Source organism: Dermacentor albipictus, chromosome 10 (genome assembly GCF_038994185.2).
Source record: "Dermacentor albipictus isolate Rhodes 1998 colony chromosome 10, USDA_Dalb.pri_finalv2, whole genome shotgun sequence".
NCBI lineage: Eukaryota > Metazoa > Arthropoda > Arachnida > Ixodida > Ixodidae > Dermacentor > Dermacentor albipictus.
The window spans coordinates 6,953,634-6,967,525 of record NC_091830.1 but is presented as its reverse complement, the minus strand read 5'-3'; the positions used below and the strand labels follow the sequence as shown (position 1 = coordinate 6,967,525).

The 13,892-nt window shown below is 46.5% G+C and overlaps 2 protein-coding genes across 3 annotated transcripts; one reads left to right on the top strand and one right to left on the bottom strand.

Moving 5' to 3' along the window:
- Nucleotides 1-281: 281 nt before the first annotated feature.
- RhoGAP71E (Rho GTPase activating protein at 71E) lies at nucleotides 282-11,391 on the bottom strand. Of its 2 annotated transcripts, none has more exons than XM_070527091.1 (4): nucleotides 11,191-11,391; nucleotides 7,657-7,876; nucleotides 4,693-4,852; nucleotides 282-2,492 (listed from the first exon to the last, which is right to left on the bottom strand). In XM_070527091.1, the coding sequence occupies exons 2-4, from the start codon at nucleotides 7,846-7,848 to the stop codon at nucleotides 1,765-1,767; spliced, it is 1,080 nt and encodes a 359-aa protein (XP_070383192.1). In that variant the 5' UTR covers nucleotides 7,849-7,876; nucleotides 11,191-11,391; the 3' UTR covers nucleotides 282-1,764. The 2 variants fall into 2 exon arrangements, with proteins under 2 accessions (XP_070383192.1, XP_070383191.1); XM_070527090.1 differs by having other exon boundaries at nucleotides 7,657-7,860; nucleotides 11,191-11,390.
- A 130-nt stretch (nucleotides 11,392-11,521) lies between these two features.
- Naxd (NAD(P)HX dehydratase) lies at nucleotides 11,522-13,301 on the top strand. Its single transcript, XM_070527093.1, has one exon. It carries the CDS (start codon nucleotides 12,153-12,155, stop codon nucleotides 13,092-13,094), a length of 942 nt encoding a protein of 313 aa, XP_070383194.1. The 5' UTR covers nucleotides 11,522-12,152; the 3' UTR covers nucleotides 13,095-13,301.
- Nucleotides 13,302-13,892: the final 591 nt, after the last annotated feature.

The following is a 13,892-nucleotide window of genomic DNA, read 5'->3' as shown; positions in this document are numbered from 1 at the left end:
CAAATGTGAGCCAAATCAAATTAGAAGAATGCTTTGTACTTCGCATTCATCAGAATGCACTCCCAACAGTCATGGAAAAGCACCCTGCAACAAAACGCCACAGTAATTGGGCCACTGTGGCAGACAATTTGTCATTACGAGACCGCATTTCATCAAACTGGCTTGGTTTGATGTCCTTGCAGCTAACTTTCATAACACTGGCAATCCACAGGTGACATATTTCTATGTGACGATTAACCTGAGGGGTATCTACAAATTGGTAACACAAATCAAAGCATAACTTCTTTGTGTATAAACTTTATTAAGGATGCAAAAGGAAACAATGCATCCTCAAGATATTCAAAAAATGGCTGTGCATGTTTCATTGTGCATGCAAACTAAATGCCGACAAATGCAAAAGACATGGGGATTTGTAAAACATACCTGCTAAGTGAACTTACTAGGATTCTCCACAATAAATGAACATCGACGGTGGAAAATGAACAACATTGGGGAAATAAATTAATGCACAACAATTTTCACAACCGAAGTTTCAACAGTCAAGTTTGCCATAAATGCAGTTCTTTTACACCACAACCACCACAACTCCACCACCCAAATGAGACGAGGCGTACGGCTTCCGGCTGTGACAAAGTTGCCAACTTTGGCAGGTGTAATGACAATTAGAAAGGGGGGGGGAGAAAAACGTGCCGATAACCTCCCGGCATTTCGCCTGAGAACAAACTGTGACACGTACAAGGAACACAATTCTAAGAAAAAAAACAATAAAAAGACCAGAGTTGTATCTTTGGAATACATACTTCACACAATGAACTGAAAGTAGGTGAGAAGACGCTCTTAAATAGAGCCAACATGGCCTAACAAAGGCAAGCTCGCTTGTAAAGTTGTCTTGATGTGGGCTGATTGGTAGGTATGTAGGTTAGGGTAAAAGCAGTGCAAAGATTACACGTCTTTCTTTTATGGTATCACTTCACACTGTTTTTGCCTTAAACCACTAGTATTAAGACTGCTGATTGCCAGTTCCCATTTCCCCCTCTTGGTCCACCTGAATCCATCCCAATCACGGGAAAGAAAAACAGGATACACCTTCACATAACAATGTTGACACCTTCGTAATATAACTAGCAATGTGCTGATGAGACCAAAACAGCAAGGGAGGCCAATGTCCAGCGAGGTTTGTTTACAAAGGCTGGCCATGTGAGGTCATTCTGAGTTTCTGATCCTCTATGATGCATTCAGCTGGCGGCACAAACCGCATTTGCCGAGATGCAAGAGTTGGGAAGATCAAGTATTACAACCTGCAAGACGGCAAATGCCAAAGCCACTGGCAGAACAGACCTTGCAACACACGTGAACGAAGATGGCCTCAATTAAGACAAGCCCAACAATGTGTCAATTCAGGTGAGTTATTCACACCTAAACTTACGAGTGCACTATAGACAAGATGGAAATAAAGATTGTTGTACATTGTCCCTGTCACTTCTATCCCACCTGTAGTGCACTTTTGCAAGTTAAAACGAGCCCATAGTAAAAAAAACCAGACAACAGCCTGAAACACTCAGTCCACCAAAGATCATCAGCAGAAGCAGTAGACAGGGAGGCAGCACTGGCAGTCATGCAGGGGATGCACTAGGAAGAGGTTTTACTCGCACCCGCAGGACAGCAACTGCCAGAGCCACTCGCAGTGCCACCGACGGAAGAAGCGACGATGTCATCACAGCCAGAGGATCCCGCTTCGTCTGGGTGGCAGGGTGAAGGCCCTTGTCAGATCCGTGGCTGGTAGGTGAGTGTGACGTGAAATGTGCGCACGTCCAGTTCCGTACAGTCCTGCTCAGATACAATTGGCGGACCATCGTTCTCCTTGCCACCAAGGAACCACTCGGAGCGAGTGCGCAGCCTCTGTGCCTGCTGGCGCTCTAAGGGGCACGACGATGATGCAGCCGCCTCATCAACGTGCAGCTCCGCGAGCGCAGGTGCCGACTGGTGCAGACCCCAGCGCTGCGCCTCAGCCTGCAGCCAGGAGCGCTCAGCCTCGAGCGACGTCTTGCGCGGCACCAGCGAGTCCGGTGGATACCGAAAGGCAAAGATCCAGTCCTCCTCAACACGGAGCACGCGGCCAGTCAGCCGCGCGTAATACTCGTAGTTGTGCCGGCCAAACAAGTTGCTCACTCCAAAATTGTCAATGAGAAAGCGTGTGGCTCGGCTGGCAGCACGGAATCTGGCCACATCTTCCATGCGCGCCACCTTGCCCGTGCAGGTGCGGAAGAATGACGGTGCCACGCTGACACCCAGTGCCTCGGCCGTCATTCCGGTGCGGCTCAAGTCCGAGGCAACCAGGCGGAACGTGCCAAACAGCAGCACCAGCAGCCGCTGCGCAGGGAGCGGGAGCTGGGCAAGCAGATGCTGCACCCGCTCACGCCGCTCCTCAAGGCCACCTGGCTGGTCCAGTGCCACCAACAGCTGGGCCTCCAGCTCAGCGCCAAACACGCCGCCTGCCAAGAAACGCCACACAAGCTCTGGCTCAGAAACAACACCCGCCACTTTCTGCATTTTTCCTCTTATGAGCCACGGTACATAGTGTGCCAAATGAATAATTCCCAATTGACACTCAAGAAGCGAGTAATGTGCCGACATGACTCGAGACTTCACTTGCTAAGTAGCTCTTCTCTTGAGGAACCCGCTTCTCTATACAGTCGTCTTATTTTTCGGACTCCTCAGGGACCAAGAAAGCGTACAAAAAAAGAAGAATGCCTTAAACTGCCTTCAAGGGCTCAAATTGCCACAGCCATGTCCGAAATAGCTTTAAAAGCCTTCCAGTGCAATTATTAGGCGTCTTGATGCTCGTACTGTGACAGGAGACGGCGGGTGCTTGCGTGTATACTAAAAGGAACACAGTTTTAAGTCCTGTGACAGTATGCTGTGCCACAATACATTGCATACGCTTGACTGGGTAACACCACTGACTTTCGGGAACCGCCATTATGCAATGGTTTAGATCCTTTTCATGCTTTCTGCGCTTTGACACCGTAGGTGACGATCAAGGAGGCAAAGTTCTGGCTTCATTGCCAACATCGGCAAATTAAAAGCTTGGCATTGAATAGCTGGAAGCTTGACAGCAAACATTGACGCTGCTAAGCCTAATGGCAGCACAAAATGACCCCAGCTGCCAGTGCTTGTTCGAGGCTGAGAGATAATCAATATGGTGATGGCTCCAATTAACGCTGTGTCAGGCCTGCAGCCACAGCAAAAGGTCTGAAAAATAGGACGGTAAAGGGTTTCAGCGTCCGAAATTTCAGATGTTCTTGTACATTGGCTACATGCAAAAATGTTCCAAAGGCTGGGTGAATTCATGATTGAAAATACGCTTACTCCGACTTAACATAACAAATTAAAGCAAAAGGCTATTAACGTTTCGCCACCTAAGCAGGTGGCATCTCCAGTACATATTGACACAAATGAGGGGAGGCTAAGTCTACTTGTGCCACACATCCTTGTAAACGTCCAGCAGGCAGCCACGGTTGGCGGATGAACACACATTTGTCACAACGGATGAACCACGATTTTAGGAGTTTTCTTTTCCCCCACTTATGCTCTCGGGCCAGCATCATTGCATTGTCAAGGTCAAAGCTATGCTCTGTCGTCCAGCGGTGTCTGACAAGGTCGGTCTTTGAACGCTTTGCATGGGTAACCTTGGCAACATTTCCTTTGTTTTCTTTCAATCTCGTTGACCTTTTTCTGTCCATTTCGCCAATGTAAGCTGCGTCACAATTCCCGCATGGGACTTCGTGGATGACCCCGCTCCGATTGTCCACGGGGTGCAGTCTTTCAGTTTCATGAACACATTCCCCAAGGTAGAATAGAGTCTGAAAATGATTTGTATGCCCAGGACGCAATGCTCTCCGAGCAGTATCTGACACACCCTGAACATAGGGAACAGATACTACAGGCGCTGCCCTCACTCGTGACTCACTACCCCTTCTCCTCTGCATTCACTTCTGGGTATCGTTAATAAGCATCCTGGGATAATGGCGCCTTTTTAATGCACCAAGTACCTTTTCTACTTCACGTAGCCACAACTTCTTGCTCGAGCACACTTTATCACAATGTGATAAACTTGTCTAAAGCTGCTGGACAATGGGGCATAGCTTTGACCTTGACAATGTGATGACATTGGCCCAAGAGCAAAAGTGAAGGAAAACTGCAATCGTGGTTCATCCCTCGTGACCAATCGGCATGCAACACCAACCGTGGCCCCCTGCCAGACATTTACAAGGACATGTGGGATGAATAGACTGGACCTCCCCTCATTTGTGTCAGCGTATACTTAAGATGCCACCTGCATAGGTGGCAAAATGTCTATACCCTTTTGTTTTAATTTGTTATATTAAGTCGGAGTAAGCCTATTTTCAAACGTTGGCTCTATGAGGTACATGGCAGTGCCGAATAAGGCATCTGAATGATCAGGCACGCCTTAAATATCAAACATCTGAAAAACCAGTCTTTGACCGCATACAGTCCAGAATATAAATAAACAGAAAAATAAGAGGCCGTAGTTAAAGTGCACAGCACACTAAGAAATTAACACCAAATGCCATAGCAACCACAGCGAAATTCATCATTGGAGTCTGCTCTCTTTAAATGCCCAGAGTATTCATCACATACAGCAAAAAGCTGCAAAGGAAGTGAACCCACCAGGCAGTTTACGCAGAAAGCGCTTGAGGACCGATGCCATGGTGTGTACCGAGAAGTTGTCCAGGTTCACCAGGCGACCCTGGTGCAGGGAGTGTGCCAACTTGCGTGCGTTACCCTGATGTCCTGGTGCCCGGAAGACATCTTTCTTACGAGGAGCCTCCTGAACGTGGCAACACACAAATTTATTTTATTTTAGCATCAGGTCACATGATAAAAAAAAACAGAAATGTAGCTTGACAGACATCTGCACTCTTTAAATAAGGATGGCATGCAATCAAGCCAGACAGAAGCCAACAGCAGGAACACATCTCATTAATCAGGCCTCTTTGCTGATGCCAGTTGTTACTAAATGCGCAAATAGTAATGTGTTGAGAAAAGCAAGTGACAACTTTGAATAGTGAAAAATAGGCTCGTGAAATCTCAAAACACATCATGAAAACAGCATTTAAAAAACAAGGATTACACGGAAGCACTGCTTCTGACAGCCTTTATTATAAATGACATTTCAGATACACACCATATTGTGACAAAAGTGCTGTTTCTAATCTAAACAGCAGCAAACCGGCTTCCCACATCTGCCAGTGAGGCTCAGATGAGCAAACTCGACTTCTGTAAGATCAATTTACACCTAAATGACGGGCGATTCCTCATTCCTGAACCAGACTTAATGAACACGACGGCAATACCGCTTTGCTGCATCTTCTGGGGCTCCAATATTTTTTCTTGGCTTCTTAGACTCACTTGCTAATACTTACAGTACAAAGCTTTGATCTACAAGTACACATAAAAATTGTAAAGAAAGCAGCCTAGACTGCATGTCTTTTACACAAGGTGCACTCTCAAATGATGGACAATTATTCCAATGGCAAACATGAACTTCAAAGACCATCCAAGTCTTCACCTTGAATATTGCTTTAAATTTCTGCAAAGGTGCTCAACTTGTCTGTCAATGCACTGCTAGAACTCGAAAGTGTGGGAATAGTACTCCTACATAAATTTAAGCTCCATTGTTTCGTTTTATGAAAAAGCAATCAGGATTGGAAAATGCATCCAGAAAATTTTGATAGATCAATCTTTTTTCTTGGTTGTAACAAATGAATTGAAAAAAATTATGCCTCATAACCCTATAACCATAAATCCTTAAATATTGGGTTATGGGGCATACGGATTTCTTTTGTAAGAAAGCAATGCAACAATCTGCATCCTTCATTTCATAATAGCATCATTTTCATTCTTAAACTTACAATGTTTTTCATATTTTCTTATCACTGTATGTTATGAATATAGTACATTGCTAAACCATGTAACTGTTTTGCCATATGCCATGTGTCACCTATAACAATCAAGGTATCAACAATCAAGGTATCTATAAATAAGGTGCAAATTATATCTGCCCACATATAATTCAGTTATGCCACATTTTTGCAACTTCAGATAAATTAAAAACATACCTCACCTAAAAAGCTTAACTCAGCAGAACACACTAAGAATTTTCAATTCTTCAGTGAATTTGGCAGGTTTACAAAATATGGACTCCATGCGCAAATTCTCTACAGGAGCATTAGACATAAAAACATCCAACTAAATCACGTCCAGCATACTTTGAAAGCATTCATCCAGCCACTTCAAAAATATTCTTGATGTAAAAGCATTGTCAGAAACAAAGAAGTGACCTCACTACATGACAACACACTGGCACCACGGGCAAACACCCAGATGTACTATCAGTGCCAAATGAAACACAGAGCATAACTGAAGGTATAGTGCATGCCATCCAGTCATCACCAATAGCAGGCATGCACATCCAGTTTGACCACTCTGTGTGATAATGTTCCCTTATACTGCAGTATATTCGTTTCTGTTCTGGTTCTCTTTTATTTGAAACCAAGAAAAGATGACGGAGCAGTAAATCATAAGCACCGCTGTTTGCGTTTCATTTTATGATGATAGAACATACAGTTTTGCCGCATTGTGCAATAATACTTGCCCTATACTGCAATATTTTAGCTTGTTTATTTTTATTTGAAAGCAAGAAAAGAAAAACCAAGGACAACCAGAACAGGAACGCAAATATCAATTCAAATCGCCCATGCCCAGGTGGTGAGTTGTGACGCTGCAAACGCCATCATTGCACTTCACTGCCATAGGTAAGTAAAACTGTGCCCAACAGCTGGTGCTATGGCTTCTTGCACAAAACTCCAAAGCACAGCCAGAAACCAAGCCAAGAAAGAGCGGGCAGTGCAAAACAGGAAGGGAAAGCGCACACCAAATCATAACCACAACATTTGACACTCATCGTAATGGGCCTCGTTCTCTGCTACTTGTAGCTCTCGTGAGTCGGCAAAACCAGCACAGCACTACATAATAACAAAACTACTGAACAGCGAAAGCAAAGGCGGCGCAGTCTAGAGGAAATGACATCTTCAACCTACTCTCGTTGACTACGAGCAACACATGAGAAAAAAAACATTTTGATTGCTGAGTACCGGCACTGAGTGCGGAGTTTCTGGTTAACTTCAGCCAATAGCAAGCATCATTTGTTGGATAAGAGCAGGATAGCAGGACAAGAAAGAAGTCTGCCACACAAATCGCTTTCTTTTTTGTTTTCTAGGCACTGTCAGAGGAGACAGGGCAATGCAATGTCCTTGGCTGCAGTGGTATCACACAGGTAATGTAAAGCAACTGCAATGTACACTTCTGTTTTAAATCTGAGAAAAAATGTCTATACAAACAAAGCCATAGGTGACTTGGGATGAAGCAAACTTCCTCTGTTTTGGCTGATGTTGGCCCCATGGCTAAAAACATGTCTGCAAGATATATATATATATATATTTTTTCTTTTCAGTTGAATAAGCTTGTTCTCGGTGATTTTGCGCATTTGGATGGAAAATTATTATTCTCGGGTACTTGTGTGCATCATCCTTAAATGATCAATAAAATAGCTGCAACGTTAGCATCTCGCACCTTGTTGAGCCGCAGCATAAGCACGAGCAGCGGTGCAGGCAAGTCACTGCTGTCCTTGCAGAGCTGCTCCAGGGGCACTCCAAACTTGACCCGCTCAAGACGCGATGACGGGGCCTGGCCACCACCGCACGAGGTCACCGCCTGGCTCAGGCTGGTGGCACCCCGGTGGACACGGCGCGCCCACGTGGACATGCCTCTGGCAACCTGGACAGAGGCACAGCTAAGTCAAAGGCAGTTTTTGTGAAAAAAAGTTCCAAAGGGTTCTCAGCGAACATTAATGGCGTATTTACAGGACGGACAGCTCTGCAGATGACTGCACTACAGCTATCCAGGGAAAGCATGAGGAATGCGGGAGATGGAAATTCAATACGATGAGTAAAACAACGAGAACAAGACGATAGTAACCTTGCAGCCCTTCTGGATGCCTATAGCATCTCCATAATAGATAGGACAAGCAGACTACAGAGCCGGAAAAATATTAAAGCTCTCTATTTCTATCTCTGTGAATGTCAGCAGCATCAACATGGAGGTTGCAAAGAAGCCCAGCCACAATAGCTATTTTGTCTAGATTGAGTGATGTAATGTATTTGTTTCCTCAAAAACAGTCTTGATGGCAAAAAAGGATGGTGCTTGTTGCCAGGCTTACAAAGCATCCCAGACTAACAGCACACAACTGCCAGAAACAGCTCTGCATTTTGCGCCTATGCACATCATGGATCATTCCGTGATGAAGTCACATGAGTCGTATGACATGGAAAATCCTGATTTGTTCCATCATGAAGCCATACCAACTTGGCCATCTTTCTGTCTTTTTTAACGGAGGCCTTTTCAAAGCTATTTTAAAGCAAAGCTTTCTTTGCCTCTTCCACCGAATTTTTCACTGCTGCAGCTGCTGTCTTCCACGCCGCATAGGGGGATGGTTGAGAATGTGTATAATGTACACAGTAGAGACGCAGGAGAGGTGTCTGTGAGCCTTTTCAAGCGAGAATTTCATCGGCATCGCCACAATGCCTTCTGAAACACCCTAGCCATTGACACAGTGGCCTATGGATGGCTGTAATTATGCGTTAGCCCCCCACAAAAGCATTGCAGAAGCTGCAGCGCTTACTTTTGTACTCACATGCACCAGTCCAGAGGAGAGATAGTATGGTGGAAGGAGACAGAGTATGAGTAAAGCAAACACCTTGACGAAACAGGTGAATAATACCCACTGTTTGCTCGTGGCAGCTTGCATACATGGGGCAATGTGGGAGAAACGAAAGGTATCGTCAGAAAGCATGCTTCGTTTGGGGTCTCTTTAATAAAAGAAATGCTGCTACTAGACATGTCAATAATTGTGGACAAACTGTACAAGTTTTAATTCAATATATGATATTTCTGCTATTTCTGAAAAATAAACATCGTGCAAGTTTGTACATGTGGACAACTGACACAGGGCGTGCGGACACAAAGCTGGACTAAAGCACTACAGCGTCAACACGACAACACTTCAGCCAAGATGCAATGCGCCCATGTAAGAAAATAGCAGTGCTAACCTTCTCGCAGGCTACAAACAATGGCGTACAACAATGCCTCAAGCAAACACACCTCGCTGTGTATTCTGTGTACTATGCAGACAAACACATGTGGTGCACACAAGGTAACAATGAACATCACATCACGACTGCTGTAGGCCATCAACATCACCGCCAAATATAGTCAACGAAAGTAAACAGCACAGAAAGCTTCACTTACATCAATTACCACAGTGCATAGGATCTGCATAACTTTTTAATTCATGTGCAAGGAAAAGGCTGATTATCTAAGAAGAAAACAAAGGCGCCAAGCTACTCCTTCTTGGATTTCCTAGCGGAACCTCACTACAGGTACATTAGTGTGACACGATGACAAAGTGTTTTCTCGTGTTTGGGCCATTCTGACGCAAGAAATAATAAGTTGCTCGGTTGAGTTTCTGGTTATTCAAGAATTCAATGCACTCTTTCTTTGCCAATTAAGAATTAACCAGACCCAAGCAGATGCTGTCAAATTCCATCATGTCACAACAGAACAATGCGGCAACTTAGCTGGTCAGTAGCAGAATAACATACGAGGATATAACTTAGTATCGGAGAGTTCAAAAAATTAAAGTCTGGGATTCTATGTGCCAAAACTAGTTAGTTATGAACCGTTAAAAAGAGTGATGGATTTGCGAACCATGTGAAGCAAGATGTTGAGATTGCACAACAAATCTTATTAGCTGTCAAGCCACTTGGAATATCAGATCAACATGGCTGTAAAGCGCAACAAAAGCAAAAAAAATTATAAATAAAAATATGCGAGTATTACATTATGTGTGCAGCTATTATAATTGGCAGCATAGAACAGCAAATAGCCGTACAGCAGCCTGTACCTAATGCATACCAATGAAAAGATGTAGACATGATGCCACGAAACAAGTTCAACAAATACAGTTCTGAAACCAAGAGGTTCATACAGACAGTCACACTCTGAACTACAGAAACACAATTCACCAGCTGCAATTGGTTCAGATAATGATTGCTAAATAGTGTTGCGTAAAGCACAAAGAACCATTTCTAACATGCGAGATATTTAGTATTTCAAATGGCGTTGTTGTGACATTTCCGCAATAATTTACGAATTGTTTTAGACCACTATAATCCTCATTCGAATGCGTTCAAGCAGGCCTGTAGCGATCCGGTTAACCAAAATGCAACTTGCACATAATCAACTGAAACTGAGAACATATGAGGCATGTTCGCGCGAGGATGGTTCCCCACGAGCGACTCGAGGCACACACATCTTATCTGCGATCACACAGCAGCAACCTTTCAAATATCTCAGTACTCGTATGACGCATGCACTGACTAAACCCGAATATCCTCGTGTAGACTGTTTAGTTAAACAGGCTGTATCTGCTCCTTGGACATGCACAGAAACGCTACCCCGTTAGATACTCCAACACCATCTCTTTTCAATGACACACTCCGCAACACATCTTTACACTAGATGACGTTACACGACAGTTCATAGGTACAACTGCACCAACGTTCTTATCTGAACAAACAATCCCACAAACAATTTCACAGGCAATAGCACAAGACGTGCACGTCTTGCCGTTTAAGCACAACGCGCGTCATTTATGCCACTCCGGCTGTCACAAAGTCCGCCGCCTGTCTGTCAACAGCGCATCTGATCAGGCATTTACATTCGTGTAAGCGGCATTAAGTTACAGCGACTATTCGTCTGCCTGTCCTAGCGGAGTTGCGATCTCATCGTAAAGTCTTCAAGCTTTCAAACGCGCAACAATGACTACGAGTCGCCGTTTGAACCAGACCTAACTCAGCCGTGCTTCCGCCTTATACAAGTGCACAGAACGGACACTGTGCTCGTAAAGCGTGGATTAATTCAATTCCTTTAACTCCTTGCTGTTCCCATCAACTCGAAAATTACCCTTTACAACACGGACACTGCTTCCAGGAGACAGCATGTGTGCGTTGTTCCAACAACAACAATTCAGTCTGGATGATGGCTCACCTGCAACTCAACCTGGCTGACAGTCTCCGATCATGCTGACCGCCGAGCGCAGCGACTGATAAGACAATACGCTCATGCAACTGGTTGAGCGGTCAAGCAGCGGGCCCGCCGCTGCACCGTACCTGCAGAAGTCGGCACGACACTTTCAAAAGACGTTAATGCCAACAAGCGAGCAACGAGCGCCGAGAGCCGCCATAAGCTTGTCACGTGACACGATTAATTTGTTGCCAGCCGATGGCTCATAAAAGGTGCTCTACAGCACGACCTACTGGCTCTACAGTATCGCCGAGGGGTCTGGAATTGCAGGTCCCGTTCTACGATTATGTCCCCCAAAATATTATTTTAGTGTGCTGTATGCGTTCTCGATTTTGCACAAAATGTAGAGAACCAAATTTGGGTATGTCAACTGCCTTCACAGTATTTAAATGCACGAAACTGCTGCGTAAAGCGGGCGTAGACAACCCAGGCGCGAAGGTATTGCAAACGAAACGTCTGCGACTTGAAATATCTACTTTCGCTTATGACCAAATGGAAACTGCGAACCAAAAGAACATATATCGGTGAAAAAGTCGAGATCGTCTGCAGTAGTCTGCAGTGACAGTTCGATAAAGCGAACAGAGCGCCATTCTGCACGGCGGATGTGTCATGCAAGTGTGTGCGGCGCTCGCGCGCTTTCTCGAATGTGCGGTGCGTGCGGTGTGCAGTGCATCGAACTAGGGCGAAAGTACGTAGTACGTTCTATGCGGTCACTTGAGCTCGTATGCGGATCGGTAGAAAGCTAGCGAGCTGACTATGCTTTAAAGGGGGCTTGTTGTTAGTGTGGTGACATCGCGATATTTCCCGATCATCTCGAGCGACCATCCTGTGCCCTGTGCTCATGTGTGAATCCACGATTGGTACGAGAGCCACAGCAAGAGCAGGCGAGCTCAGTTAGCCTGTTCGCAACAGTAGACTCGTTTGACATGGCCACGGTTCCAGAAAGCGTAAGCCCCGAGCAGCGGCTTGTGTGTGCGATCATTCCGCCGCTCGATTCCAAGCGGCACAAGGGCCAGGCGGGCCGCATCGCCATCCTGGGTGGATCGCCCGACTACACCGGAGCGCCGTACTTCTCCGGCATGGCGGCCCTACGAACAGGCGCTGACCTGGCCTACGTGTTGTGCCCGCCCAGCGCCGCGCAGGCGATCAAGTCGTACAGCCCGGAGCTCATGGTTATGACTCTTCCGGAGACCGCGGGCCCCGATGCGGTCGCGGAGCGGGTCTGCGAACTGCTGCCGCGACTGCACGCTCTCTTAGTCGGGCCAGGACTGGGTCGCGCAGAGGCCACGCGCGGCTTGCTCAAGACAGTGGTAGCGAAGGCGCGGTCGCTGTCCCTGCCCCTGGTCGTGGACGCAGACGCACTGTACTTCGTGGCGCAAGATCCGGACATGGTGCGCGGATACCAGCGAGCGTTGCTCACGCCCAATGCGGCAGAGCTGGAGCGGCTGTGCAACGCCGTGCTAGGTGTCAGGGCCGCGGCGCCGGACCGCGCGGAGGCGGCGCGTCAGCTGGCCCGAGGTCTGGGCAACGTTACCGTGCTGGCCAAAGGTTCGGAAGACGTCGTGACAGACGGACGCGTGAGCCTGTACTGTCGCGAGCAAGGCAGCCCGAGGCGGTGTGGCGGACAGGGCGATATTCTAAGCGGAGCTGCGGCAACGCTGATGCACTGGAGTCACGCCGCTGATGCTCCGGCTGGAGATGGTGCCGCAGGTCAGCTGGCAGCAGCGCCTTTGGCAGCCCTGGGTGCCGCCATGCTGGTGCGTCGGTGCAGCCGGCTTGCCTTCCAGAAGATGGCACGCAGCACGCTGACATCGGATATGCTGGCTGAGATGCGCACCGCGTTTTCTGCCCTCTTTCCGGTCGACTGAGGTCTGCGCGCCTAAAAGGGCGAAAAACTGAAAACAAAGTAGTTCACCTAAGTCACCTCTGAGGTCGAGTTAAGCAGTTCTGCGTGTAATCGGATAACTGCTCATAAACCTGCAGTTAACTAAACCCGTTGCTGTCAAGGACGGGCGCATGGGTTTCGTTTCATAGGCGTTTTCTTTCAATAAAGACAACATATCACTGCTGTGGCACGCCCAGAGCCTTTATAAAAGAAATGTGTTTTGCTTGCATGGCCTGATTTGTTTTCCGAGGTGTTTAAGTAGGTGACATGGTCGATTCGGTTGTGGAATCGCCTATCGTTTTCGAATCGCCAAACTTGGTCGCCATGTCTCGAAGTGTGGTACTGTCGTGTCGGCACGAGCAAAAAGAAAGTACGTCAGTATTATTAGCGTCGAAATTCACATTGCAGTTAAAGTAATGACAAGCATGCATGCACGCTGAATTAAACTGGCTCGGTTCCAACACACTGTACTGGCATTCTAGTACACCAGTTCCAATCAGTGCTTCGTATTGCGTTTGCGAGCATTGCGGCAGTCATAGTGGAAGCAGGTAAGTGCAAAGAACACGCACAATCGAACGCAACGTGCTTGGGTCAACTGCGGCCGGAAGGAATAAAATAAAAAAAAAGGAGAACGCCTTGTGGATTGTATACGCCCGATATATTCGGTCTAGAATATGCGTTCAACGTGCGAATATTTGAAATATGCGGAGACAGGTGCAGCTTGGTTGTACCATGCACGCGCCAAGTTTTAATTTAACAGGAGAGAGTAAGTAAACCGTAG

What these genes read in the sequence shown, in the direction of transcription:
- Naxd (XM_070527093.1), top strand. Translation starts at nt 12,153, where the DNA reads ATGGCCACGGTTCCAGAAAGCGTAAGCCCCGAGCAGCGGCTTGTGTGT.
- RhoGAP71E (XM_070527091.1), bottom strand. Translation starts at nt 7,848, where the DNA reads ATGTCCACGTGGGCGCGCCGTGTCCACCGGGGTGCCACCAGCCTGAGC. An exon ending in TTATGCTGCGGCTCAACAAG is followed by an intron (nt 4,853 to 7,656) that starts GTGCGAGATGCT and finishes TGCCACGTTCAG; the next exon opens with GAGGCTCCTCGTAAGAAAGA. An exon ending in CTTTCTGCGTAAACTGCCTG is followed by an intron (nt 2,493 to 4,692) that starts GTGGGTTCACTT and finishes GTTTCTTGGCAG; the next exon opens with GCGGCGTGTTTGGCGCTGAG.